Source organism: Nymphaea colorata, chromosome 11 (genome assembly GCF_008831285.2).
Source record: "Nymphaea colorata isolate Beijing-Zhang1983 chromosome 11, ASM883128v2, whole genome shotgun sequence".
In the NCBI taxonomy this organism is placed as follows: Eukaryota; Viridiplantae; Streptophyta; class Magnoliopsida; order Nymphaeales; family Nymphaeaceae; genus Nymphaea; species Nymphaea colorata.
Window position 1 is genome coordinate 15,384,611 of NC_045148.1, and position 27,933 is coordinate 15,412,543.

The 27,933-nt window shown below is 38.8% G+C and overlaps 2 protein-coding genes and 1 long non-coding RNA gene across 5 annotated transcripts; 1 reads left to right on the top strand and 2 right to left on the bottom strand.

Moving 5' to 3' along the window:
- The first annotated feature begins 26 nt into the window (after nucleotides 1-26).
- On the top strand, nucleotides 27-27,839 carry LOC116264269 (probable protein phosphatase 2C 15). 3 transcript variants are annotated; one of them, XM_050080528.1, is made up of 9 exons: nucleotides 27-126; nucleotides 1,150-1,432; nucleotides 1,602-1,773; nucleotides 2,006-2,159; nucleotides 2,259-2,322; nucleotides 2,474-2,581; nucleotides 2,793-2,918; nucleotides 3,140-3,372; nucleotides 4,701-5,164. In XM_050080528.1, the coding sequence occupies exons 2-9, from the start codon at nucleotides 1,172-1,174 to the stop codon at nucleotides 4,915-4,917; spliced, it is 1,335 nt and encodes a 444-aa protein (XP_049936485.1). In that variant the 5' UTR covers nucleotides 27-126; nucleotides 1,150-1,171; the 3' UTR covers nucleotides 4,918-5,164. The 3 variants fall into 3 exon arrangements, with proteins under 3 accessions (XP_049936485.1, XP_049936486.1, XP_031500267.1); XM_031644407.2 differs by having other exon boundaries at nucleotides 68-322; XM_050080529.1 differs by lacking the exons at nucleotides 3,140-3,372; nucleotides 4,701-5,164 and adding an exon at nucleotides 27,522-27,839 and having other exon boundaries at nucleotides 67-322.
- LOC116264270 (uncharacterized) lies at nucleotides 10,502-11,897 on the bottom strand. The gene is made up of 3 exons (XR_004174819.2): nucleotides 11,467-11,897; nucleotides 10,924-11,048; nucleotides 10,502-10,687 (listed from the first exon to the last, which is right to left on the bottom strand). It is a non-coding gene; the product is annotated as an uncharacterized LOC116264270 (long non-coding RNA).
- LOC116263585 (LEAF RUST 10 DISEASE-RESISTANCE LOCUS RECEPTOR-LIKE PROTEIN KINASE-like 1.2) lies at nucleotides 22,290-25,744 on the bottom strand. Its single transcript, XM_050080530.1, has 2 exons — nucleotides 24,261-25,744; nucleotides 22,290-23,951 (listed from the first exon to the last, which is right to left on the bottom strand). The coding sequence occupies exons 1-2, from the start codon at nucleotides 24,304-24,306 to the stop codon at nucleotides 22,882-22,884; spliced, it is 1,116 nt and encodes a 371-aa protein (XP_049936487.1). The 5' UTR covers nucleotides 24,307-25,744; the 3' UTR covers nucleotides 22,290-22,881.
- Nucleotides 27,840-27,933: the final 94 nt, after the last annotated feature.

Sequence of the window (27,933 nt, forward strand, 5' to 3'; positions counted from 1 at the left end):
TTAAAATATTTATTGGACTATTAAAAATACAATTAAAATATTTGCATAAGATGAGCATGATGGTGGCGATGATGATGGTGATGACAGTGCCGATGAAGTTTGATTGAGTACAGTTGTGCATGAGAGGTCTTCTTCTCCCCCTTCCCCCTTTTTTTCTCTGCCCTTTTTCTCTCAAAGATCTAGGGTTTTTTTCTTCCTTCTGATCCAGCCCTCTTAGGATCCTCCTCCTCTTCCTTCTTCTTCTAGGGGAGGCCGGATGGATCAATAATGGGCTCAATGCGCGTTCCAATTGTGGTATAGGCTTGTGATTGCCGCTCAGAAGGTACATCTCGTGTTTGTTCTAGCTTTCCTTTTAGCGCCATTGCTTTTTGGTGATGGTTGGGATTTAGTCGCTGCTTGGGTTTTCTTTCTGGCGTTCAAATGGTGGATTTGGTGAAGCCTCTGGCGTCAGGGTTTTTTGTTTTCGGCTTCTTATCGAGATGGATTTGGTGAAACATTTTGGTTTTTGGTCGCTTCCATTTCGTGCTTGTGTTTCTTCTTCTTCTTCTTCCGACTTTTTTGGTGTAGATCAGATGTGGGTGTTCTCTCTTTTGGTTTTTGGCAGCGGTAAGGAAAGATTAGGGTTTCTTTTGTGGGAGTTTGGGGCCTTGAGATTTTTTAAGAGGTGAGGGCTGAGGAGTGAGGAGTACAGTGCTTGTGCATGCGTGCTTTTCTTTTTCATGTTTTGTCGAACAGTTATTTTTTTTCCCTTCCTTGTTTGGCTTGAACTGTAGTTTGTCAAATAAGGAGGTTTCAAATATGCAGAAAAATCTGGAACTGTTTGAGCTTCTTGTCCTTTGTGTTTCCTCTTTCCCAACGGACGGAAGGGCAGATCCCCCATGGTGAAATCGCTGGTCTTGTTTGAGGGCATGATTTTGGAATTTGTTCATCATTTCAAAAGTAGAAGATGGCGAACAGACGCCTCTTTGAAACATTTCTGGAGTTCAACGTTAAATTTGGGCCTTGTTTTCTTTGCCTTTTATCCTTGTTTGAAGGAAATTAGAATCGCTTGGGTAACGGAAAGTTGTGATGGAATTGAAATTTTATCGAGAACGCTGCAAGGAAAAAGAGAAAGAAAGACTTACATCTTATCTGGAATTTGTTAAACAGGCATGAGAGATAAAACTTTGCAATGCCATCTGAAGCTATGGGTGATACAGAGATACTGAGCTCTAAGCAGAGAGAAGAGATGGCAATAGGAGACAGAAGGCGGGCGCAACTTGTGCCACTTGCATCTTTGATCGGCAGGGAGTTGAGAAATGAGAAGATGGAGAAGCCTTGTGTAAAATATGGATGTGCTGCACAATCTAGGAAAGGGGAGGATTACTTCTTGGTGAAGACCGACTGTCAACGAGTTCCAGGAAATGCTTCTACAAACTTTTCGGTTTTTGCTGTATGTGCTCTCCCACTTTGTCTTTGCTTGTATGTTCTGTAATTGCACTGGATGCTGGTTTTCCCTTCCGTCACTTTGGTGGTTTAAGACCATCTGCATCTAAAACTGGAAATGGCTATGCGCGAAACAGGAGGGAGACGTAAGACTGATATTGTCAGTTGGTTTTCAGATCTTTGATGGGCACAACGGGACTGCTGCAGCTATATTTACACGGGAAAACTTGTTGAATCACATTGTGGGTGCAATACCTCGTGGGCTTGGGAGGGACGAGTGGCTTCAAGCTTTACCTCGTGCATTGGTTGCAGGATTTGTAAAGACGGACAAGGAATTTCAGAGCAGAGGTAAGAAGATAGTTCTACGTTCCCTGCTTATTTTGTTGCCATTGCCTTGTCTTGTGTCCATCTCTGAATACCGCAAGCAGTGATGTTACTGCATGAATGCCCATGTCTGGTCTCACTTATTCCTTTCTGCAAGTGATTGAGATGCATGTTCATGCTTCAATGCCATGTACCGTTTATGGGTTGGTATGCTTATATTATCTGAGATTACTTTTTTATGAATTTGGGCTACCAGGAGAGACTTCAGGAACTACCGTGACATTTGTAATAATTGATGGATGGACGGTGACGGTCGCTTCAGTAGGAGATTCACGTTGTATCCTGGACTCTCAAGGTGGCTGCATTTCGCTCCTCACTGTCGACCACAGGCTGGAGGAAAACGCAGAAGAGTAGGTGTTTTTCCTTATATTGTGTGTCGAGAAGGTTTTGGTTCCTCCAGTATGCTAAATCCTTTTGGTGTCTAATTGCATTTGTCAACTTAATTGTAGGAGGGAAAGGGTAACTGCAAGTGGCGGTGAAGTGGGAAGGCTGAGTCTGTTTGGTGGCTCAGAGGTACAGAAATTCTCAATGTTGACTCCCATTCATGTGATCATTGAGAACAAGAGGCATGGGTCATTTAATAATGAAGCATGCATTTTTTAAACTGTTTTTATTGGTTAATCTTAGGCAATGGACATTCTGCAATTTATAATGTTTTTCACAGGTTGGTCCTCTTCGTTGTTGGCCTGGAGGTTTGTGCCTTTCAAGGTCGATCGGTGACATGGATGTTGGAGAGTTTATTGTTCCAATTCCATACGTTAAACAAGTAAAGGTACTTGGTTCTGCTGTCCAACCATTCTTTATTTTGATCAAACTGTGTTGAAGTTTCCTCCTTGTTTTTTAACTCTTTACATAGTTGCACCTCAACTTTCCTTTTTAGCCTTTTAGGTAAATTGCAAAACTCTACTTCTGTTTATTGCATAATCTTTGGGGTCTTGTGTCCTTGCACTGAGAACCTGTAATATTGTCATCTGTCTTACCAGCTATCGAATGCTGGTGGAAGGCTCATAATTGCTTCTGATGGCATTTGGGATGCTTTATCTTCTGAGATGGCAGCAAAGGCTTGCCGTGGGTTGCCTGCTGAGCTGGCTGCAAGACAAGTTGTTAAGGTACTGCTCTCTCTATATTTAATATTTGATAATTACATATCTATTTGTGCTTATTATGCATTATTTCTTCATGGTGTAAACATCAGGTAGGAAGAGTCTGCACAAGCCAAGAACTTTCTTTTACCATTTTTTTGATCAACTATTCTCCAACGGGAAGCAATGCATGACAACACAAGTCTCGATTTTTCTTTCTTGTGTTGCTTATGTTGACATTTTTGCAGGAAGCTCTGCGATCAAGGGGTCTTAAAGATGACACAACCTGCATTGTTGTGGACATAATCCCACCTGACCGTGCTGTTCCGCCCTCCTCTCCTCCAAAAAAGCAAAACAAACTGAAATCTCTCATCTTCAGAAAGAAATCACGAGATTCTGCAAATAAATTATCACAGAAGCTATCTGCTATAGGTATTGTGGAAGAGCTGTTTGAAGAAGGCTCTGCAATGCTTGCAGAAAGGTTGGTAGCTCCTGACCTTGTTAGAATCGGTTATAACTTTTTTGGAATAAAATTGAAAATTCCATAAAGGGAAATACTTCTGCTACGCTATGTTACTCCCTTTCTGTGGATGGTTTCATAATTGAAGTTTGGATCTTCATTTTTGTTTTTGATTTCTCTGGATATTTTTGATATGATAATCTTTTGTATTTTTCTTTAGAAATTGCTGGTTTGAGGTTGTTTTGAATTTTTTTGCCCTTTAAATTGTTATCTCTTGCTAAGTTAGTGGATGCTATTGTCGTGAAGTTATTGTTCACGTCACAATCTAATCAATTGGGACTAACTTTGTCTTTACTGCACCTAGAATCTGTATTTATGGACGATATATTTGGTATCTGCCTACAGCTGTTAAGGTTTGATCTTTTAGAACCATATAACATCACCTTTTATTGTGTTATACGGTGTGGTGGCAACTGCATCGTGTCAATGTTAATGTTGGAAATAACTGATGTCAGTAGGAAATAAGAAGCAATACTAGAAGTGAAGGAAAAGTATTACCTAGCATAGACAATCAGATTCAAGGAAGTGGCATGAAGCGGTAGCTCAGATGAGAGCAGGGAAGCAAATTTTGAAGTGGGCAGGCCTGTGTGTGTGTGTGTGTGTGTGCCTGCAAAACTTGTTTTCTCCAGTTGATCTGTCTCACTGCATCGGTCTTCTCATTTGGTGCAAAAGCAAATTTTGGTATTTCAAGTGGAAAAAAAATCTTGTTTCCTCTCTTTAGCTTAAAATCAGAAATTCCTTTAAAACTTCCATTGTTCTGGCTTCTTTAGGCTTAAAAAGGAAAAAATCCTAGGTATGAGCTTCACTTAGAAATTTGTAGTGGACGTCTTAGTAGTTTACTGCTGTTCCCCATCTGAGAGATAGGCTATTTGAAGGTTGTGCTATTTAACTTCAGTGGTTTGCTTTACCTTAAAAGGGTTCTGATGTGCTTGCGCAAGAAGTTGTGGAATAAGCTTCATACGTTGGAAAATGGTCTGCCGCTCTCTTTGTTTCTCTTACTGTAGGAACTTTTCTGGACCACTTAGCGTGTAGAGATGCTTTAGCCTGCCATTGGGTTCTAAGCTGGAGTGGTCCAAATGCATATCCTATTCTGCAGATCATCGTTGAAAACGACGTGTTAGATAGATGCATGTTATTTCGATTCAAAATAAGATGAAATGTACGTTTTTTATTGATTGGCCAAATAAAATTTCCCCTCTTGGACATGCAGTTTTTCTTCTGTTTTTTCCCTCACTGGTCTTTTTCTTTCTTAGTATTCAATTTTAGTAATTCGTATTGAACATTTTCAGGTTGGGAAATGACTCGACATCCCAGACAACTGCTGGGTTGTTCACTTGTGCTATTTGTCAAGTTGATCTTGCTCCTAGTGAGGGTATATCCGTCCATGCCGGTTCCATTTTCTCAATGAGCTCAAAGCCATGGGAAGGCCCTTTTCTTTGTGCTGACTGCCGAATCAAGAAGGACGCGATGGAGGGTAAACGGCCTAGTGGAGTCAAAGTAGTATAGTCTTTCTCTCTCCCTCTCTCATTTTTTTTTTCTCCAAAGGTAACCCATTTTTCTGCACAGGCGAGTGTCTGATTTCACTTGGCTGACGTGGCAACCCGTGTATGTAATATTTTCCTTTTAATAATATAATGTCAGTGTGGATGAAGAGAAACTATGACATTTTGGGTATGATTTATTCCATATATTCTTTGTAATTTTGAGATGAAAAATATATATGGATATCATAATTAAAAGATACGTTGACTAACCTTTGTTTGTTTCTTGGGTACTGGACCTAAACATTTCATTGAACTCCGGTGAAGTAAATTTGGTAAATTTACTGACAGTGCAGAATCAGCCAGCTATAAAAGCATGCGCCAAGTCTTTGCCCCTAAAACTTGATTTTACATTTGGTGGTGTTTAGGAAGAAGCTTGGTCACTAGTGCATTTCCACGTGGAATTTATGTAGCTTCCTGGAGTATATCAAGAATAGGGAAATATTTGAAGAAAAGATGACATTTTTTGCAGGCGGAAATCAATAGGGGAGTTTCTGGTTTGTCCTTCTGTTCCCCCTCTGTTGATGAAATTCAAATGCAGGGTCTGCTTGAAAGACTCTTCTAATAAGCGTTTAGAAATGCGAATTGCGAGAGTGCAGATGCCTTTTCCGTCAAAGAGGTTGGACTTCGATGGCTTCATCGACCCCATCCGATACTACAGTTGCTCTCTTCCCTCTTCAACCTTGGTTTATGGCTTGGCAGCCGGCACCGATGAACTTGGAAAAGCCTTAAAAAAGGAAGTGTTGCTTGGAGCTGGAGGGCATGTAGCTTCTTGGTCTGCCTGTTTTGCAGAGCCACCAGCTCCGTTCTGGAATCTACGGTGATCCAGACTGCCGATGCCCATCCACCACCATAAACAGGACTAAGGGGGGACGAAGTTGGTGGCAGGTGCCCTGTCTGGGTCAGGCTTCATGTCGACCTGCTTCTGCCATGTATGGCAGAAAATGCTAGCCAGTGTTCATGTCCGAACCAGGTAGGCAGAAAACCTTCTACGTTCACCTCTCTGGATCTTGCTTCACCTAAACGTTGACCCACCTCCAGGACCAACACAACAAGGTGGCCGTTGGGTTTCAGAGAAAGCAACAAGAAGGGTGGTTTGGGGTCAAAACTGTGGGGAGGGCGGGGTTCAAACATCATGGACTCCCCACAACCGGGCAATCCTGTGGAGAAACTTCCCATGGCGTTGGCATTGAATATATTTTTTAAAGCAGAACAGCTAAGGGGGAATATGTGTCTGGCAGTGGGCCCTACCAACAGAACCATGGTCCCCAAATCAAGTCGAGGTGGGTCCGTAGTTCGTGTCCGGGTCCGGCCCATTTGCACCACTGGCGGTGACCCCATATGGGTCAATAGAAAAAGAGTCTCCGTAGAGGTTTGCTTCCCGGGTGGTCCAGAGACGCACATGCGTTTCTCTCACCTTCTAATCATAGTCTTCGCACATGTCTGCAAGTGGGCATCAAATTCCATAAAAACATTGTTTCCGGCCACCGGAATCGTCGCCATCAACGCTTGTCCTGGAATCGGAATCAAATGGTCAAATTGGGGCAGGACTCTTGAGTTGCCGTGAAGCTCAATCAAGCGCAATCATGGCTCTTGTTAGAAGGTAGTACGTCCGTCTTTCAAATTCTTACCATTATTATTATTACTAGTAGTAGTATTTCCCTCTACAGCTCAACGAACTATCTGCTTATAGTTTTAATGTAGCTTTTGCTTTCATGGTGGATGTCAGATTTCTTGATGTTCCAGCGAGAAGCGAGTGCCTGGTGAGCCACGGCTTGCCTTTCTACGCCGGTGGCAACTGCCGGCTAATTTCCCGTCGATCGGCCTTTTTCATGAGTTCTCCAGATTAACGAACGTTTCATTTTTAAACCGCATGATAGGCGCCTTAGATTAATCTCCAATCGTTTGTGAAGTGTTAAAATTTTTGAATTTGTTTTGTCACACGGTCCTTTGAAATTAAAAAACGTTTGAATATCACCATTGAAGAAGGGAGACCAGTACCATTGTCATTACCTTCAATCTAGCTGAGCTTTCAGCGGCGGTACTTGAGGAGTAATTGTACAAGGGTAGGCTCCTGTTTGATGGTCGTCAGCAAAAGTATGGCGTGTTCAAAAAAATCAGAAAAACAAACAGCCTGTTTTTAAGAACATGTGGCTAAAAGATGATCTCCTATTATCAATTTCTGTGTTCCAACTTTTTCAGTATCCGTTTGTCCTTTCTACTGTGTAAGATTCTCCAGCCTGTACTTCACGAAGAAAGGAAATTTCACGACAGGAGGATGTTCATAGGGATGGATAGATGATCTGGTCTACAGAAAACCACCCAAATAGATCATAAGCCCCTTTAGCTTGATCGGTACTGGATTCATTCGAGCGATCTTTTTGCCAAGAAATTTTGATTTTAGGAACAAAGTGAAAACAAAAGAGAGACACTCGAGTTTAACGTGGTTCGGTACTCTACTCAAAAGTATGAGAGACACTTTAAATAATAAAGATTTTGTACAAGGAGATTTACATGCCATGTTTATCATATCAATCTCATTGATTTCAGTATTGGGAATTACATCATTTTGAGAGATTTTAGGAAAGAAATTCTGGTTCATAACTGTTTTGGCTGGAACGTTATCTTTATCAGCCTGCACGATGAGGTTCTTGGCAGCGCCAATCTCTTACTGATTGTCAGCTTCAATCTCTTACTGATTTTTAGCTTCAATATCTTTTTGGTTGGCACCGTCAATCTCTTCCTGATTTTTCTCATGTCTGGTTTGAGCCTTATCATTAACATTTCCCCTCAAACTTGTGGGGGATGCAATCCATACACCAAGTTTGTTGCGTAAATTTTCAAGTTGAAGTCGAGGCAGTGGTTTTGTAAAGATATGAGCAACTTGCTTAGTAGAGGGGATATATTTGGTAATGAGGGAGCCAATAGCAACTTTCTCCCGTACAAAATGACAATCTATATCAACATGCTTCATCCGTGAATGTAATGCTGATTTGATGGAAACCTGAAGGGCAGAAATATTGTCACAATATAATATTGGAGGTCGAGAGAGAGAGACTCCAATATCCCGCAGTATGTAGGTGAGCCATATGAGTTCAACGGTGGCGGATGCCATAGATCTATATTCAGCTTCGGTACTTGAGCGAGCGATAGAATTTTGCTTCTTCGCACTCCAGGAAATAGGATTAACACCAAGAAAAGTGCAAAATCTTGTTGTGGAACGTCTAGTGAGAGGACATCTTGCCCAATCCGCATCAGAGTAGGCTAACAGTTCAATGGCTGAATTCTTCATGAGTCTAATCCCATAATCAAGAGTTCCATGAACATATCTCAATATTCTTTTAATCATAGACAAATGAGATGAAGTGGGATTTTGCATAAATTGGCTTACGTAATTCACACTATATGATATATCTGGTCATTGTAAGATATTGTAAGCCCCCTACGAAGCTTCTATACATAGTAGCATCAATTTCCACTGCGTCTTGAGTTGAGGATGGGCAAAAGTTTGTGACCATGGGTGTGGGCATATCTTTGACATTCAGTAGGTGAGCCTTATCAAGCAACTCATAGGCATATTTCCTTTGATTGAGGATCATATATTGATCTTTGAAGTGAGCATCTATGCCAAGGAAATCATGAAAAAAGCCTAAGTCCTTCATGGCAAATTCTGAGCTGACTTGTGAAATAAAATCCTGTATTTGCTTTGTGTTATTTTCGGTAAGGATAATATCATCGACATATAGTAGTAAAATAAGAATTCCCAGTGTATTTCGACACACAAAGAGAGACGGATGAGCAACACTTGCAAAAAATCCCAATGAGAGAAGAAATGTACCAAATCGATCATACCAAGCTCGAGGAGCTTGCATACGTGATCTGGTTTGATAGAATCCCAAAATCCAAGAGGTTGGTCTAGATAAACAGGTTCTTGTAGAAGTCCATGCAAAAAGACATTTTTGACGTCAAGTTGACGAATATCCCACGCATGATGAAGAGCAATAGATAGAACAATCCTAATAGTAGCAGGTTTTACCACTGGGAAAAAGGTCTCAAGAAAATCTATTCCAGGAATTTGAGAAAAACCTTTAGCAACAAATCGAGCCTTAAGGCGCTCTACTGTTCCATCACTTCGTAGTTTTGTTTTGAAGACTCATTTGCTGCCTATAACATGCATGTCCTTGGAATAAGGAACCAAATCCCATGTATTATTATCATGAAGGGCTTGTATTTCTTCTTGCATGGCTCTCTTCCAGTTAGGGTCTTTGAGGGCTTCTTTGATGGAGCGAAGCTCTTGAGGAATAGAACAAGCAATAAAATATTTGGGATTCGGTTTCACAATCCCATCCTTTGAACGAGTCACCATGGAATGAGAGTTGGTTGCTCTATTGTTGATGATGATCTCCAGCGTATTTTCAGCTCGATCATTGTTTGACATATTTCCTTTGCCTTGTTCACCAGTAGGAGTGCCATCTAGCCCATGTGAGATAGTGTCACTTCTTGTTGCTGCATTCATATGTCCAAGACTATCATTGTTGGAGTCAATATTATTGACCATGTTTTCACTGTCTTGAGCGCTTGTGATAGTGCCATTCGGTGCATCTAGGATAGTGCCCATGGTGGTTTCCTCTTGAGTAGCATTTGGCTGAATAGAGTCGGGAGTGGTGTCATCCGTTGTATTGGTCACCTGCATGCTCACTAAAATTTGTCACCTCTTGAGTCGAGTTCATGGGGAGAAATAATTTGCTTGGCTGGTTGTACGGAAAATTTTTCTCATCAAATACAACATGTCGTGAAATGAATATTCTTTGAGTTGGTGGGTATAGACACTGATATCCCTTGTGTTGTTCCGAATAGCCAAGAAAAATACATGGTAAGCTTTTTGATTCAAACTTGTTCTTAGCGTATTCGCCAAGAAAAGAAAAACACTTGCATCCAAAGCTGCGAAAACTTGAATAATCAGGTTGTTTGTGAACTAATTTCTCATACGCCATGTCAAGTGTAGCCGAGGGAAGCCTATTTATCAACCATGCTGCAGTAGAGAACGCTTCCACTCAAAAATGCATAGGAAGAGAGCTATGAAATAAGAGAGTGAGGCCAAGTTCAGTAATAGACCGATGACACCGCTCTGCCATCCCATTTTGTTCAGGTGTTTTTGAGCAAGCCTTATAATAAGTAATACCACTAACCTTTAAATAGGATGCTAAATTTTCACCATTAAATTCCCCACCTTCATCAGTTTGAAAGATTTTAATCTTCCCATCAAACTGATTTCTAATCATAGCATGGAGTTCACAAAAAATCTTAAACAAGTCTGATTTGTTTTTCAAGGGATAGAACCATATAAATCTTGTGCATTCATCAACAAAAACAGCATAATAACAAAACTTTTGATGAGAAGAAATCGATGCTGGCCCCCACAAAGCACAATGAATTCTTTCAAAAGGCACTTGAGAATGTTCTTCAACATCAAGAAAATGAAGTCTACTCATTTTTCCTAATTGACAACTCTCACAAACATGCATAATAGCATTTTTAGAGGAAACACTAATCTTATTTTGTTTCTCTAAGAAACTTATTACTTGAGAATGCGTATGCCCAAGTCTCTCATGCCACGTACTTCTGTCTGCAGACTTGAATCGGCTTGAAAAAAGAGCTAGATGTCCTTCACGCTGGAGTCCATAGAGATCGCCAACTCTAGTTCCCGTTGCCACCATTTTGTTGCTCACTTGGTCCTTTATGACAAAGCCGTTAGCATCAAACATAACAGAGTATGGCATATCAAACGTTAATTGACTCACTGAAAGAAGATTCTTTTTTATTTCCGGAATAACCAAGACATTCTTTAAAGTGAGCATATGATTACGAGCAGAGACTTTGGCCATTTCAGTATGAGTAATAGAATGTTTTTCACCGTTGCCAACCATCACTTTTTCATTTCCATAATATTTTTGTATGGAATAGAGATTACCTGGATTATCCGTGATATGGTTGGTGGCGTCAGTGTCTGCAAACCAGGTTTGATCTTGTCCATCAGAAATTTTGAGGGCAGCAAGAGCCGTTGGAACATCTTCAGCTTGGAAAGCTTGATTAAACCTGTGCCAGCAATTCAATGCCACATGATTTGGTTTACTGCAAATTTGACACGTCATTCCCTTATAGGGATTTGGAGACCATGTCTCCTTTTTTGGATCTTCTTTGTTTTGAGAATTTTTGCTCATATTATTGCTAGCTTGAGGGAAGTCTCTCCCTGTTGAATTGAAATGATGCCTATTGTTTTTATTGTACGTGCGTGGCTGCTGGTTTTAGTGTACGACAAAGGCTGAATGATGATTTATTCCTGCCTCTTTAGCATGAAGTGCGCGCATGGTTTCATGTGCCTATAATAGTGCAACAACTTCAGTGTATTGCATGGTGGGAGGTCGTGTGAGCATGGAGGTGACAAACGCTTCATAACCACTCCCTAAGCCATTTAATAACCAGAACACCTTGTATTGATCAGAAATAGGCTTACCTATGGCAGCCAACTCATCACAAATAGCCTTGAACTCTCTTAGATATTGCAAAACAGATAGATCTTTTTTTCGATGAAGCTGTAATCGTTGGGTCAACAAGAATTCACGCTCTTTGATTCATGAGCAAAAGCAGTAATAAGGGCATCACAGACTTCTTTTGAAGTCTCCAAACCAACGACTAAACCAAGAACCTCTTCAGAGAGAGTTCCGGTGATCCATCCCCTCAATAAACAGTCTGATTTCTTCCATTCAAGAAAATCAACATTCGCAATAAACTCATTATTGCTACTTATAAATTCAGCAGGCTTGGGATGATTCCCATTAATAAAGCCACACATGTTCTGACTTTCAATAAGGCCAAGGAGCTGAGTCTTCCACAATAGGAAGTTCGATTGAGTCAGCTTCAATGAAGCGAAATTTGCGACATTTAGATTATAGGGATAAGGGTACTTAGCTTCTCTGGAGGCTTCTATATTCTGCTCTTCGAGTAAAACACACGCCAATAGTTAGTGCAGAGAAAGACATTCTGAAATCTGTTGCAGGAAGCTCTCAAGTGACAGTCGACCTTTTAAAATCCGTAACTCCTCAACCGCTGCTTCAAAAATTGTGAAACTTGGTAGGAATGATCTTCACAAGTAGACGATTTTAAAAAGCCCTTGCTCGACACTTGTTGTCGCCGGAGCTGACAATGCCGGTCGCTGGAATCTGGCACAAATTCAGAGTTCACAGAATCGCAGGAACAGGCCCAGAAATGAGAGCCAGGTGGAAAAATTATGATTCCGGCCTACTCCAATCATGAAAAAATATGACTTGTGGAGATAACGCTGGTCGATTGATCAGAGGCTAAAATCAGCAATACTCTGTTCATAGAATCGCAAGAACAGAAATGAGAGGCGGTCGGAAAATTTATGATTCCGGCCTGCTCCTGTCACCGAACAGGTCGAGTATGGAGGCGTTGGAACCGCAACAGAGAGGCGGTCCTTCTTGTAAAATTTCAGGCTGAAAGATCTCCTGAGGAGATAACGCCGGATGATGGAATGAAAAGGCGATAAGCACTTGTCCTTTTCTTCCTGTGTTCAATAGGCGATAGACAAAAAATTTGAGCACTCTTCCTTGGTGCTTCAAAAATTTTGTAAAGGCTCTAGAAAGATCTGTAGGTACTCAGGAGTTGTTTGAAGTCCTGCTCGATAGCTCCAAGAAGCAATATTGAATGGCGCAGTAGAAGTCGTCGTCGTGAGATGGAAACCTCTTTGTTCTTCCTCTGATTCACGACTGCTTCAAGACACGCTCTGATACCATGAAAACAAAAGAGAGACACTAGAGAGAGCACAATTTAACGTGGTTCGGTACTCTATACCTACGTCCACAGTAGCTCTCAAAAGTATGAGAGATACACTATCTCCATCCTTTAAATAATACAGATTTTGTACAAGGAGATTTATATGCCATGTTTATCATATCAATCTCCTTGATTTCAGTATTGGGAATTACATTATTTTGAGAGATTTTAGAAAAGAAATTCTGGTTCATAACTGTTTTGGCTGGAACGTTATCTTTACCAGCTTGCACAATGAGGTTCTTGGCTGCGCCAATCTCTTCCTGATTTTCAGTTTCAATCTCTTCCTGATTTTCAACTTCAATATCTTTCTGATTGGCAGCGTCAATCTCTTCCTGATTTTCCTCATGTCTGGTTTGAGCCTTATCGTTAACACAAAGTTGCATGGAACTTTTACGTCGCATGAAGTTTCACGTAACTCTAGATTTCGTAGTTTGTAATTATTCTAAGCTCATAATGAGGATTTTATGAACGAGTTTTATGGGACAAACGGAGAACATATGACATTTTCTAAGGCAGTTCCTTTTGCCACAATTGATCAAACTCCTGCTTGCCTTCATTTGATGCTTCCTCTTTGCCGAACAACCTCAGTTTATTGGGTATAAAACACAACATTTTCAGTCGGGGACTCACCATCCTCATGCTTGAGAGAGGGAATCCCAAGTTCTTTCAATCACAATTGATAATGGTAGTGCATCGTATGAAGAAACTGCCATTCTACTTCAGTCATTGGTTGGAAATTTGGATCACCTAATCTGTTCGATCATAATGTAAAAGGATTCAATATGAAATGATACTCTTCTAATGTAATCGTCACTAAAAATATGGCGTTTTCACTGTTCGTTGCAAACGAGGGAAACCTTGATCTGCCTAGGCTCTTACTCGCTCGGTCGCTCATATTGTTGCGGCTGAGGGTTGCATCTTATCAGCCAAGTTTTTCTTTAAAACTAAAGAAAATTAAAAGAAATGAGAAACTAACAAAGCAACATAAAAAATAAGTAGATAAGCAGCAGATAATTATTAGAAAATGGAAGTGACCCAACAGTGCTTATGATGTTCTCTATGTTTTTCTTCTCTGTGATTGACCATGTTTCCACCTGTTGTGTAGATTGAGTGTTTGATATGAAGAAACAAGGAGAGAGCTTGAGATTAAGGAAAATCGAGACAGATCCTTCAAACATTTTAAACAGAAAACAGGCGGACATCTCGAGAGGAGCACATTATGGAGGATTCTACTTTTAAATTCGTGATCTTTAGGCCCCAAGGGAAGGTGGTTTTACCACATCTCATCTTGAGTGATTGAATGAAATACTCCTCTTTATCTTAAGAAGTTGTTTGGCAATGACAACAGTGATAAAATATTCAATGAATTTGTTTCAGAGTTAGAGCAGACTCATGAAATGCTATGTTACCATCAAAAAGTTTGTTATTATCCTCATTGCCAACTGACCTTTAAAATTTCTTGATCATTAGAATGAAGAGGGTAATAATATTCAAGACGTCATCAAAAGATGGTTCAAATCAATCTCCTGGCAAGAAAGAAAGAAAGAGCAACTCCACTTGGTCTGGGAAAGCTCGAGCTCTACCACACAAAATCCCGGTCTGAAACTACATCCCTTCAAAAAGGCAAAGAAAGATCGAACCAACCAGACCAACACTGTGTGGTGCAAGGGATTCTTTACCCGGGCTGACATTCAAGGGTCTTATGTTTGAATCCTGTCACTCGTCTGGGGTCTTTCCCTCTTGGGTTACACATTCAGATTCCTCTTTTACCATTCGGTCATATAATCGAATTCAGGTGAACTTCAACTTAAACAATTGACAGAAATTAAGACTACTCTACACATGCATCGAATTCAGGTGAACTTCAACTTAAACACAGAAATTAAGACTACTCTACACATGCATGAAGATCATGCAGTCTTTTATATATATATATATATATATATATATATATATATTGATCAAAGTGCTACCATGTATTATAATTTAATTATTTTATAAGCATGTCAGTATTGTTTCATCTAAGTTATTTTGGATATATAACAGCATTATTGCCATGTAAAGTAAAAATGATAGTATTATTATTTTAATAAACTTCCGAAAGCCAAGCCCCTCCGTCGACTGAAAAGTATTTTATATCCTACAACTAGATCATCATTAAAAACAATAAGACAAAAAACCCACTTCAAAAAATAGCATGTGTCACTATCTTATTAAATCTTTCTAAGATTATTATAAGTTTCTTATGTTTTTAATTATTTTTGGCAGCTTTCATTTTTTTTTAAATGTTTTAATATTCCTTTCATATCGATTCAGCCAAAATGTGAATCGGTCGATTTGCCGACTTGGCAGTGATTCTTGCAACGGTGGTCGACAAAAAAGGGATCTCGCGTTAAGTTGTATCATGTTACGGTTCTTTCAGCTCTCCTTTACGCTACAGAAAAAAGATTTTGACTAGATGAGCAGCCATTTTTACTTCCACTAGTATTTTTGTTTATGGTTAAAAACGAAAATTTGTCTACAAATTGACAGAAAAGTGACACCAATGGAAAAAAAAATTAATCATGTGTGAAATTATAAACAAAGTGTGGTTTGAGAATTGAGATAAAAAAAATTCCACCAATGTAATAAGTAAAACATTCTTCTCACGAGAAATATATATGTATGTGTGTGTGGAAATTGAAACGAGTGGTGTTGTCAATTCGCTAAATATTTAACTCATTGATCGGAACAGAACAATAAAGTATTACTGTGGCATACACTGTTGGTAATACTTCCATGGCTTAGAATTTTTAATGGTAGTTTTAAACCAGCTGATTTAGTTCTCTCTCCCTCTCTTATATATAAAGAGGTGAAATTTTTTGGTCATCCATACCTTCATCTAATCATGACTGCTTCTAAGAGGTCATATGATTTTGCAATTTAAACCTGGATGAAAAACTTCATATATATATATATATATATATATATATATATATATATATATATATATATATATATATATAGGGGGATAGAGAGAAAGATATAAAACGCGTAGATACGAGAAGGATTATGAACAATCTCAACTCTTTCAGTGGATTAAAAAAAAATGATTAGGCATTTTCAAAATCTAATAATTCACAGTGAATCACCAAATTGTTCAAATGGTAATGGTGGACATGGCTACCTTTTAATTTAATTGAGAGGAACCATGGCCCATCCCCCCACCGAATTTTTGAAAAGTAGGTAAATATTTTTAAAATTTTAGTTTGACTCTAGTGAAAATTTTGAAAAATATAATAGACAAGAATATGAATTCAAATTTTTGGTCTTAAAGTACATCACAATCTTTGACATTAAGGATACGCAAAATTTTCATAAATGGTCACAACAAAATTTGAAGTGGCAAATGAAATTGATGATATGGGCAAGGAGACAAACTAACATATACTTTTGCTTCATCTATGACAATTTTGGGACCCCGTGTTACGAGATGTAGATGACTAAAATGTCCCTACTAACTAAATGGAAGAGGTCCCTATAAAGGCAAAAAATGGTATTTATTCAAAATATACTCCTAAAATGACCAAAATACCCCTTGATTTGAATTTGTAGGAGTAGCCTAACATGGAAGCATAAAATGTTACGATGTTTAACAAATTTTCAAATAGTTTAAAGAATTTCACTAGAAAAGTTTTAAAAAATGTTAACTTAGAAAAGTCATAATTGTAGTCAAAATCTCGGAATTTTATGAGTTCGAAATTACATTTGCAAAATTTTCAAAAAGTTAATAAAGTGGTAAAGTTTTACTTGTAAGCTTAGAAAAATTTCAATTAGCACAAAAATTTCACACAAACATTTATAAAAGCCAACATCATTGCCAAAATCGCTTAAAAAGTTCAGAAACTACTTGCGTGATTTAATATTATTTTAATTTTAATGGTACATTAATTTTTTTTTTAATAAAAAAATGCTGGTCGTTCGTCTTGGAGAGTGACCACCATATTCGGCTGCACACCTTACTTGCCTTCCATCATAGACAATGACTTGGGAGAGCTAGGTGCACCCACTTGCCTCTAATTACCCACAACGACAAGGAAGAGCTAGTTTCTCTCTCTATGGCAGGTGAAAGAGCTGCCATTCTTTCTCTCTCTTATTCTGCACTAACTAATCAATAAATTCAAAATCTTAAGATAAAAGAAAGCCTCCACTGGTTTCACATTAGACAAGATCTAAACTCAACTTTCATAGAGGACCACTCTCTTAAAATGTAGTGCTTGCGTGAGTTATATTATTTGAAACTTTTTTCTTTGTATAAAAATATAATGCAATAAAATATAGTGTTTCGGTAAGCTATAATGTTTAATACATCATTTTTTCTTTGTATAAAAATAGAATGCATTCATTAATTTACGGTTTTGCTCTATATTGCAAGACGACACTCATCATCAGCTGAGATTCTCCACTTAAAATGGTTTTTGTCAAAAACAATGTTTGTTTTTTGCACGTATTAGAGTAATTGCAAAGATCTGCCCTTAAATAGAACAACTTGTTGTTTCAACAATATCACAGGCTTAGTTTGACTAAGCTCTTAAAATATGGCTGTTTGATACTTTTTCCTTTGTATGGAAATAGAATACGTTAAAATATGGTGCTTTTGAAGCTTTTGTATAGAAATAGAATTTTTTTTTTTTTTACTGCTTTGCTATGTATTGCAAGCTAACACTTTGATATGTAATATATAATGTTATATATAACATATAAAAAACATATATATAGTCAATAGGCATATAGAGAAAATGTTTACAATGATAATATTAATTGCAATGATGTTGGAGTAAATCCTCCACAATCTTGAGCAGTTCCTGTTTCCTCAACCAAAACAAGAAGTGATTTTTTTCACTTTAAAAAGTTACTCTGTTTTTTTTCTTTTCTCTTTCTTAAAAGGGTGTTTGATAATAAATGGGTGCACATGAGGTGGGTTTACCATTAGGCTGCCTTTAGGTTTATCGAGCACAAGACCATGGGAACTTTTTACTTTGTCTTACGGTTCTCCCTTCTTCTTCTTCTTCTCCCTTCCTCTGCTTAATCTGCGGCTCTGTTCTGTTCTCTTCAAGTTTTTCCCTTCAGATTAAAACTGTACGGAGGAAAAATCAAACACCCTTTCGCCCTTCAACTATCTTGTATTTTTGCTGAAAAGGCCAAAGACCTGAAGATTGGATTTGGATTTTAAATTTAGACTTACCTTGTAGTAAGAACCAACGGGTTGGTTTTCTTTCTGTTTTCCGTCTATAGTCATAGTCATTAGGGATGTCAATATATCCGATTTGAATTGGATATCCGACCTATCTGATCCAAAAAAATAAGATATTGAAAAAAATTTAATATTCGATTAAGAAATCGGATTGTATTCCGATTGTAAAATCACAATCGGATTTCAAAATCAGCTATGACTTTTCTTTATTCGAATTCGAATCCGAATACGTGAATATCCAAAAAAACATATATAATCTAGGATATATCGGATCCGAATCTCATCCGTTGACATCCTTAATAATCCTTATGTTTCTCTTTTTATAAGATTTCCCAGCACAGTTTTTTTTTTTTTCCTTTTCCTTCACATTTTGACAGTTCTAGGATTAAGTTTTTTCGGATCATTAATGGCTAAAGCTTATTTGGCCTCCGTTTTCCGCTTCTTATTTTCTGTTTTATGTTGATTTTCAGCACGCTTTAGGTATAGATTAAAGGCATTTTAGATCAGTGGATTACTGTACTTTACATATACAATGTATATTCCTTTTATATATGATTATATATGTAACATGAAACCAGCCGGCAACCTCTTCATTGCGCTAGCTGGTCAATCTTCTTTCTCCCAACCACTAACATAGTTAGGTAAATTGTGTCTTTTAGATATATATATAGTTCAAAATAGGTGGCCGAATAAAACAATGTAAATAATAAGGATCGAGTGGTGAGATGTGCCAGCAACGTTTTGCTATCCATTTTGACAATAATAGCTATTTGTTAAGATTTAATATCTATCTCGGCGACCTTTATAATTGGGTAATATTAATTTGTCTTGAATGGGGCGATGAATTGTTCCCATTGTATATGGAGCAAGCAAATCTAATTGCTAGAGAAAATGGAAACACTGGTGAACATGAGATAACTTTGCAGGATTTATTTGCTAACTAAGTTGCCAGAAATATTAATTTATTAGATTTGTTAACTTGTTTGGTCATGCATGACATGAACATTACCTATATATATATATATATATATATATATATATATATATATATATATATCATAGTCAGTTTTACACGCACAACAGAGTGAATGGGCAGTAGTGAGAGAAAGAGAAAAAGCGGCAAAGAGACCGGATGGCCGAGGGTCGAATTGAAATCCATACTTTGTCGGACGCTGTTGGCATTGCGGATTTCAGATACACTAAAAACCTCAGATTTGAGGTCCGACTAAGTTGGGAGGGAAAATGGTTGGATCTCTTACCATGGCTAAAGGGTGCAACTTTGTTCATCGACTCTGTGCTTGGAATTAAGACTCCCATCCCTTATTCCGGCTGTCGTACATTTCGTTCTCATTTCTTTATATTGTTTCTGTATTCTGAAAGGAATCCAATTTGCATCAAACTGAATCAAAAAGAGAAAAAAAAACACCTTCTATTGTGGGGAATTCATTTGCTTCTGCAACGATGGGCCACACGATAAAGACTGCAACGACAGTAAGTCATTTATTTCTTCCTCATCTTCTTCGTCATTTACCTTTTCCTCTTGTTTCCTTCATTTGTTTGCTTTCCTTTCACCCCCGCGCCTTGTTGGCGACAATCGATAGTTCCTTTGAAACTCGACGCGTGTTTCATTGGTCTTTTCCTCTTGTCCGGAGGTTGGAATTGGGGACGTTGGTGGGGTTTACATTTCGCTGGGAATTTGGGGATGTTGGTGGGGCGCCAATTTCCTGTGAATTCGGAATTTCATTTTTATCCCCCATGGCTTCCCCTCTTTTTCTGTTCTTTGTTTCGACGCCAAACACAATGGGGTCACCCGGAATGACAGAGTAGCTTTCCTGTATATGAATATTAGACATTGCATCTTCAATATACATGATATTCTGAAAATGATACCTTTTATCAAATTGAAATATCGTGGTGGAGTCGTCCTGTGACATGGGAAGCATTTGGGAGGTCTTGGACTAGTTTTAAAGATCTCATTTTCAAGAACATGTGAACCGTTGAAAAACTGGTTTTCTTCGGAAAATGTCGAGGAGACATATATGAAAGAAGTTAAAGTGTTAAAACATAAGGGGAATGTTATGAGCTGTTTTAGCGAGGGATAATTTTCCTACATGCCGACCTTTTCATCATCATGAATGACGTTAGTGCTTTTGAGTTTTGATTATAAAATTCAACACATTGCTAATGTACATGCCAATTGTCTACTTACTTCTCTCTGGTTTATTAATTATTGACATCCTTGTTACACACATGGAACATGGAACTGCTATCTAGTTTATGTATTTATTTGAATGTGAAATCTTTTGTTTCTACCTAGTCATTGTGAAGTTCCGAAATACGAGCCATAAGAAAATTGTGCATCACTGTGACTTTAATTGGATGGGATGGGGAGTTTGTTTTGTTTGGCGCGGGGTGTTTTGTGGAAGAGGAGATGGGGTGCTGGGAAATATTTTACAGGCGCATGAGGGTCTGTTTGCAGGCTACCGTCATAAGGGTTTCTATGAGATCCTAAAAGATTTGCCATCTAGGTGCCCAACCTTCCTTTGTACCTTAACCTCCAAAAATTATCGTATTGTGAACGCTTTCACAATCTCCCGGTCTTGTTTGGCCGCTAATCTTATCAAACAGAGCCCAAAACTAGTGGTTGACAAGCTTCAGGGATGCAGTGCTTCTCTGATGCATTTTATCTGACAAACCATGAGTGTGCTTGAGAAAAGTTAAGCCACATGCAAGCCATTTTCCAGTTCAAGAAATTTTCGACCCTTTCCTATCCATGTTTTCAATCTGCATTGATTTGTTTAACTTTGGTGCCCAAGTGTAGTCCTGTGCTGTACAGGTTAATAACTCTTTGTTTTTGATTCTTTGAAACGGGAGACTTTGTTGTTAGCGCTGTGTTCACGAGTTTGGTACCAGAGACATCTGTTCTGTTCATATGGTTGTCATGGTCTTTTCAAGCACCTAACGTGTCATCTCATCGACTGTTGCTTCAATCATGGGTGAGAGCGGGAGAGAAATGGCTCGTTTCAAAGAACATAGGGTAGTTAAAAATCAATTCTTCTTCAGTGACATCCTGCCGATGGTTCTGAATCAGTTGCAGTACCCCAAGAAACCATGAATGTGAAGGTGGTTGCATCACACACTGGAAAGTCAGCAGATAGAGAGAGAGAGAGAGAAAGAGAGAGAGAGAAGATTTATGTGCAGGATCAGAGAGCAGTTAGAAATCAATTCTTCTTTAGTGGCATCCTGCCAACGGATCTGAATCAGCTTTACTAACAGATTTACCAATCCCTGTTAATTAACAAGAAACAGTGATTGTTGAGGTGGTTGCGTCGCATACCGAAGAGTCAGCAGTCTGCACCTAACACTCTAGGATTAAAGATTTAAAGTATCGTGAGACGGAATATTACATATGAAGAAGCTTAAACTAGATAAGCAAGGCATGATTTCAACCATCTGCTACCATTTTCCGGCAGTTTTTCTGAATGAATCGTAGCATCTGATCATTGGTTCGATACATTATGCTCCGATGTCCAGATCCTCATGCCTTGGATATACAAAATCAGGTGGACAAGTGAAGCTTACACGGAGAAATTTACATGTTATGAGAACGACTTTTGATTGTAACCTAGCAGCGAACTTTAGTTTTTGGTTGCACATGGGTCTAATATCTTCCGAGTGCTACGCTGCAGGCCTGCAAAATTTGATTGTTTCAATATGCAATCATTCACCAATAACATGACGATACTTCGAATTTTTGTACATTTGACAAATGGATTTGCAGCGAGATGCTTGCTTCCATTCCTAGCTGTTTGTTATCGTTTTTTGCTGTTTACTTTTGACACTTGTTACAGTTGATTATCTATATAATGAGTTGTGCAATGTCTGAATACTTTAATGTTTCCAAATCCAGGAAATGGCGGGATGATCAAAGTAATTATAGGTAAGCATCTGCAGCATTTATTTGTTACAGTGTGTGTCCTGTTTACTCTACATCAAAATGGCCCCTCAAAGGCTCAAATACAAGCCCATCCCTTAGCCCAGGCCTGCTTGGAGTTAATTTACTAACTCTTAAACAGTTGACATGGTAGCATAACCATGGCATTTTGGTATCCATGGACCACCACAAAACATTCTGATTTGCTGGGGCTGTCCAAAGCCCTAAGCATTGGAGAAAGTCACTACAGAAAAACGGAATTCTTCTGTTTTTCTGCCATGCATGAGTATTAATCTTCTTTTTTATGTGCACAGGCGTGGTTTCAGCTGCTGGCAGTTTTCTCCTGGCAATCGTAGGTTTCTTCATCTGGCGCTGTCTTGGTAAGAAAAGAACACCTTCCTCCAAGCGATTCTTAACTCGATCCTTTTCGTCCTCCAAAACCTCAAGCACAATTGACATGGAAAGCAGAAGCTTCCACCAAAGGTGTGCTGGCCGTGTCACAATCTTCACATACAAGGAGCTGGAAGAAGCCACCCACAATTTCAGTCCCTCAAATGAGCTTGGTGATGGAGGATTTGGTGCAGTCTATCTTGGAAACCTTCATGATGGTCGTAAAGTGGCTGTGAGAAAACTTTATGAGAACAACTACAAGCGCGTTGAGCAATTCAAGAATGAAATTGCCATCCTTTCTGGCATCAGCCACCCAAATCTTGTTTGCCTCTATGGATGCACTTCGCGACATAGCAGGGAGCTGCTTTTGGTATATGAGTATGTGAACAATGGGACAGTTGGAGACCATATTCATGGCATGCGTTCCAGTGGAGGGCATCTGACATGGAAGGTGAGATTGAACATAGCTATTGAAACTGCAGAGGCATTAGCCCATTTGCACGGGCTTGAACCACCAATCATTCACAGGGATGTAAAGACCAACAACATACTTCCTCCATTGTTGGCCTTATTTCCCTCTCTTGTACCAAACACCTGAATGTCAGCTCCGCAACAGCTCTTACAGTTCGATTCACCCACTCATCAGTCTCAAACTCAAGTGAAGAATCAATAAATTCATGCAATTCATGATTGTTGATCTTATTAACGGCCAAATTTGCAAGATTTATCTCATGCCTGTGCCGTCTGATATCAACAGCAGGCAACGAAGAGATTAATTCTGCAAGTACTACACCAAAACTGTAAACATCACTTTTTTCCGTTAACTGGTAGCACTTGTGATAGTCAGGATCAACATAGCCGGGTGTCCCCTGAGGAGCAGTTGAGACATGCGTCACGTCAAGTGGGAATAAGCGTGACAGGCCAAAGTCCGCCACTTTAACATGGAAATCTCTGTCAAGTAGTATGTTGTTGGTCTTTACATCCCTGTTAATGATTGGTGGTTCAAGCCCGTGCAAATGGGCTAATGCCTCTGCAGTTTCAACAGCTATGTTCAATCTCACCTTCCATGTCAGATGCCCTCCACTGGAACGCATGCCATGAATATGGTCTCCAACTGTCCCATTGTTCACATACTCATATACCAAAAGCAGCTCCCTGCTATGGCGCGAAGTGCATCCATAGAGGCAAACAAGATTTGGGTGGCTGATGCCAGAAAGGATGGCAATTTCATTCTTGAATTGCTCAACGCGCTTGTAGTTGTTCTCATAAAGTTTTCTCACAGCCACTTTACGACCATCATGAAGGTTTCCAAGATAGACTGCACCAAATCCTCCATCACCAAGCTCATTTGAGGGACTGAAATTGTGGGTGGCTTCTTCCAGCTCCTTGTATGTGAAGATTGTGACACGGCCAGCACACCTTTGGTGGAAGCTTCTGCTTTCCATGTCAATTGTGCTTGAGGTTTTGGAGGACGAAAAGGATCGAGTTAAGAATCGCTTGGAGGAAGGTGTTCTTTTCTTACCAAGACAGCGCCAGATGAAGAAACCTACGATTGCCAGGAGAAAACTGCCAGCAGCTGAAACCACGCCTGTGCACATAAAAAAAGAAGATTAATACTCATGCATGGCAGAAAAACAGAAGAATTCCGTTTTTCTGTAGTGACTTTCTCCAATGCTTAGGGCTTTGGACAGCCCCAGCAAATCAGAATGTTTTGTGGTGGTCCATGGATACCAAAATGCCATGGTTATGCTACCATGTCAACTGTTTAAGAGTTAGTAAATTAACTCCAAGCAGGCCTGGGCTAAGGGATGGGCTTGTATTTGAGCCTTTGAGGGGCCATTTTGATGTAGAGTAAACAGGACACACACTGTAACAAATAAATGCTGCAGATGCTTACCTATAATTACTTTGATCATCCCGCCATTTCCTGGATTTGGAAACATTAAAGTATTCAGACATTGCACAACTCATTATATAGATAATCAACTGTAACAAGTGTCAAAAATAAACAGCTACAAACGATAACAAACTGCTAGGAATGGAAGCAAGCATCTCGCTGCAAATCCATTTGTCAAATGCACAAACATTCAAAGTATCGTCATGTTATTGGTGAATGATTGCATATTAAAGAAACAATCAAATTTTGCAGGCCTGCAGCGTAGCAATGACTGATCCCCGTCTTCATGCTCCCAAAAAATCTGGAAGGCTTAGCTGTAGAATGCTAACACGTACTAAAAGAGTTTACAAAGGAAAAAAAAAGCATTCAATCTAAATGTATAAAATGGTCCTTTTACCAGGCATTATGCACCGAATACCCCAAGATTTTTTTCCAGATGCAAAACTCATGGGTGATGGTTCATGAAGGTAAAGATGGTCTCAACAACGTCATGCTGGATTTGTCATCAACATGTGAAACATTAAGAAACCTCAAACCAAGGAGGGTCCAAAGAGCAGTTTTAAGTTTTGTCTACAGAGTAGGTCTAAGTAAATCAACAAGTATAATGGGCAGCACCATGGTCCATGGAGGACATGTGCCAGGAGAAGATATCATGCACAAGTGAACACCTGGTACTCTCTCTCTCTCTCTCTCTCTCTCTCTCCCCCACCCCCTCTCTTCTCTCCACACATATAGGTCCAGTTATGTAGAACGAAGTCAATTTTTTTAGACTTTCTCAGGGCTGGGAAAACAGCTTTCTAGGACAGGCTGGGTTGACCACGAAAGCACTTACACATGATCCTGTTCCATTACGGTGACTATGCTAATCTATGCGAATACACCCTCCACAAATGGGCAGAACCACCTAATAAAATCAGTGAGTACAGGTGTCCTTCCAAATAGAAAGTAAAATTATATTGCGCCCACTGGTGTAATTTGTGCGGTCAAGGTGGAAGCTATGATAGTAACAGAACTCGACAGTAAAGAGCATATCAGGCTACCTGCAGATTTTGAAGATGATCCATCAGAACAATTTTTAGGGTGCACTCCATCTTTGCAGTAACAAGCAGGGGCATCATGTTCTCCAAATATACACTGGCCCCCACTGGTATTACATTTGAGGCAATCGAACCACCAGCGAAGAAAAAATCCACCACTCAATATGGCAAAAGGTTTGCAGACTTGGACTCCTCAACACCAGCAGGGATTTCATACATAGGACAATTGATGCGATGGGCATCATCAGGCAGCTTTATCTGTTCCTGTGGACTGTAATAATAATACAGAAAAGAGCCATCAACACAGCCTTTTCTCTTCCATGAGGACGGAGGTTGCAGATGTCATCTTGAGAGGTAGAGACATTTCGATGGAAAGGTAGTAGAAAGAGAGCACAATCGAGCAAATGAGTTCAGGAAAGAAAAAAAGGGTGTCACATCCTCACGAAGATTTTCAGAGAACCAGCTAGACTGGTCCCTAAATCTACTAAAGCACTCTATCAAATGCAAAAAGAAACTTTAATGGTTAGTGTTAATTAACACATTTGTAATAAACAGTCTAGATTAAGAACTAATTATTGAGTCAATACTTTGAAATTAACACACTATATATATATATATACCTGCAGAAACATTATAACCATGTTGCCTCAGAGTTCTGAACCGAACTGAAGATGAGTAGAGGTCATATTTCCATGTACTTGGCTGGTATCTTGAAGACATCCTTTGAGCAGCAGACCTACCGCAGCCCTCAGCCCTAGGCTCACATCTCACAAGGGTGGTGCTCCATGGCTTGAAGTCAGCCTTAGCACTATGAACAAATTTGAAAGGAGCAATGAAACGAGTGGGAAGGCAAGCAAGATGAAGAGCCATCAAAACCAATACGATATTGCGAGAAGCGTGTGTTCACTCTCGAATGACTACCATAAGACTGATTTCCTAGCTTATATAGTGTTGCATTTTGAGTGTACATTGAGTGTCTATAACAGTTAGACAATTTCAATACGATTCAACCTCTTAAAATTTGGTATTTGCGTAAACTATGAATGTTGGATGATTTTTTCTTTATATATAAATATATAATGCATTAAAATATGTATAGTATTTGAGTAAGTTAAAATTATTTGGTACTTTCTTTTCTTTGCATACAAATAGAATGTATTAATTCTTTACACTTTCGATGTGCACTAAAACCTCACACTTATCAACTGATGTTCGCTATTTATATCAATTTTATCTAACATGTTTATTTTTGCAAATATTTGAGTAATTGCGCATCCATTTCCAAGTAGTGCAATTTGTCATTTCAACAATATTACATATTTGTTCATTAGATTATACAAAGTTGCATTCGAGTGTATGCTGTGTGCCTATAATAGTTGAGAGAATTGCAACAACAGCCTATCTCTTAAAATGTAGTGCTTGCGTGAGTTATAATTGTTTGATACTGTTTCCTTTGTATAAAAATAGAATGTATTAAAATTTTTTGACATGTTTACTTTTGCAAATATAATTGTTTGATATTCAGTTATAATTTTAAAAAGCACCAGCCACTTTTAAAGAAATGGAATATGGTGATATTTTTTTTCTTTGTATAGAAATGGAAGACATTCATTCTTCATGGTTTCTTGTGATGTAAAAACCAACAACTGACGTTTGCTACTTAAAGTGGACATTATAAAAAACTATGTTTACTTTTAGCAAATATTTGAGTAATTACGCAGCCCACCTTTGAGTAGTGCAACTTGCCATTTCAACAATATCACATGTAGGTTTGCAAAATTATACAAAGTTGGATTAAGTGTACATTGTGTGTCTATAATAGTTGAGAAATTTCAATGAGGACCAACTTCTTAAAATGTAGTGCTTGCGTGACTTATTATCGTTTGATTTTTTTTCTTCCTATGCAAATATAATGCATTAAAGTATGGTGCTTTCGTAAGTTATAATTGTTTGATACTTGTTTTCTTTATATAAAAAATATAAAAATAGAATGTATTTGTTCATCACGATTTTGCTACGCATTGCTGGCCGTGACACTTATTAGCCAATGTTCTCCAATTAAAATAATTTTTATCGATATTTAGAAACCATCTTTTTGCTATGCATTGCAAGACGACACTTATCAGCTGAGATTTTCCACTTAAAATGGTTTTTATCAAAAACAATGTTTGTTTTTATCAAAAACAATGTCTTTCTTGTGATGCTTATGTTGTCATTTTTGCAGGAAGCTCTGCGATCAAGGGGTCTGAAAGATGACACAACCTGCATTGTTGTGGACATAATCCCACCTGACCGTGCTGTTCCACCCTCCTCCCCTCCAAAAAAGCAAAACAAACTGAAATCTCTCATCTTCAGAAAGAAATCACGAGATTCTGCAAATAAATTATCACAGAAGCTTTCTGCTATAGGTATTGTGGAAGAGCTGTTTGAAGAAAGCTCTGCAATGCTTGCAGAAAGGTTGGTAGCTCCTGACCTTGTTATAATCGGTTATAACTTTTTTTGGAATAAAATTGAAAATTCCATATAGGGAAATACTTCTGCTATGCTATGTTACTCCCTTTCTGTGGATGGTTTCAAAATTGAAGTTTGGATCTTCATTTTTGTTTTTGTTTTCTCTGGATGTTTTTTATATGATA

Excerpts from the sequence above, each read along its gene's own strand:
- LOC116264269 (XM_050080528.1), top strand. The coding sequence starts at position 1,172 with ATGCCATCTGAAGCTATGGGTGATACAGAGATACTGAGCTCTAAGCAG. Across the intron at positions 1,433-1,601 it reads CAAACTTTTCGGTTTTTGCT|ATCTTTGATGGGCACAACGG; the intron begins GTATGTGCTCTC and ends GTTGGTTTTCAG. Across the intron at positions 2,919-3,139 it reads CTGCAAGACAAGTTGTTAAG|GAAGCTCTGCGATCAAGGGG; the intron begins GTACTGCTCTCT and ends ACATTTTTGCAG.
- LOC116263585 (XM_050080530.1), bottom strand. The coding sequence starts at position 24,306 with ATGTTTCCAAATCCAGGAAATGGCGGGATGATCAAAGTAATTATAG. Across the intron at positions 23,952-24,260 it reads GATGATCAAAGTAATTATAG|GCGTGGTTTCAGCTGCTGGC; the intron begins GTAAGCATCTGC and ends TTATGTGCACAG.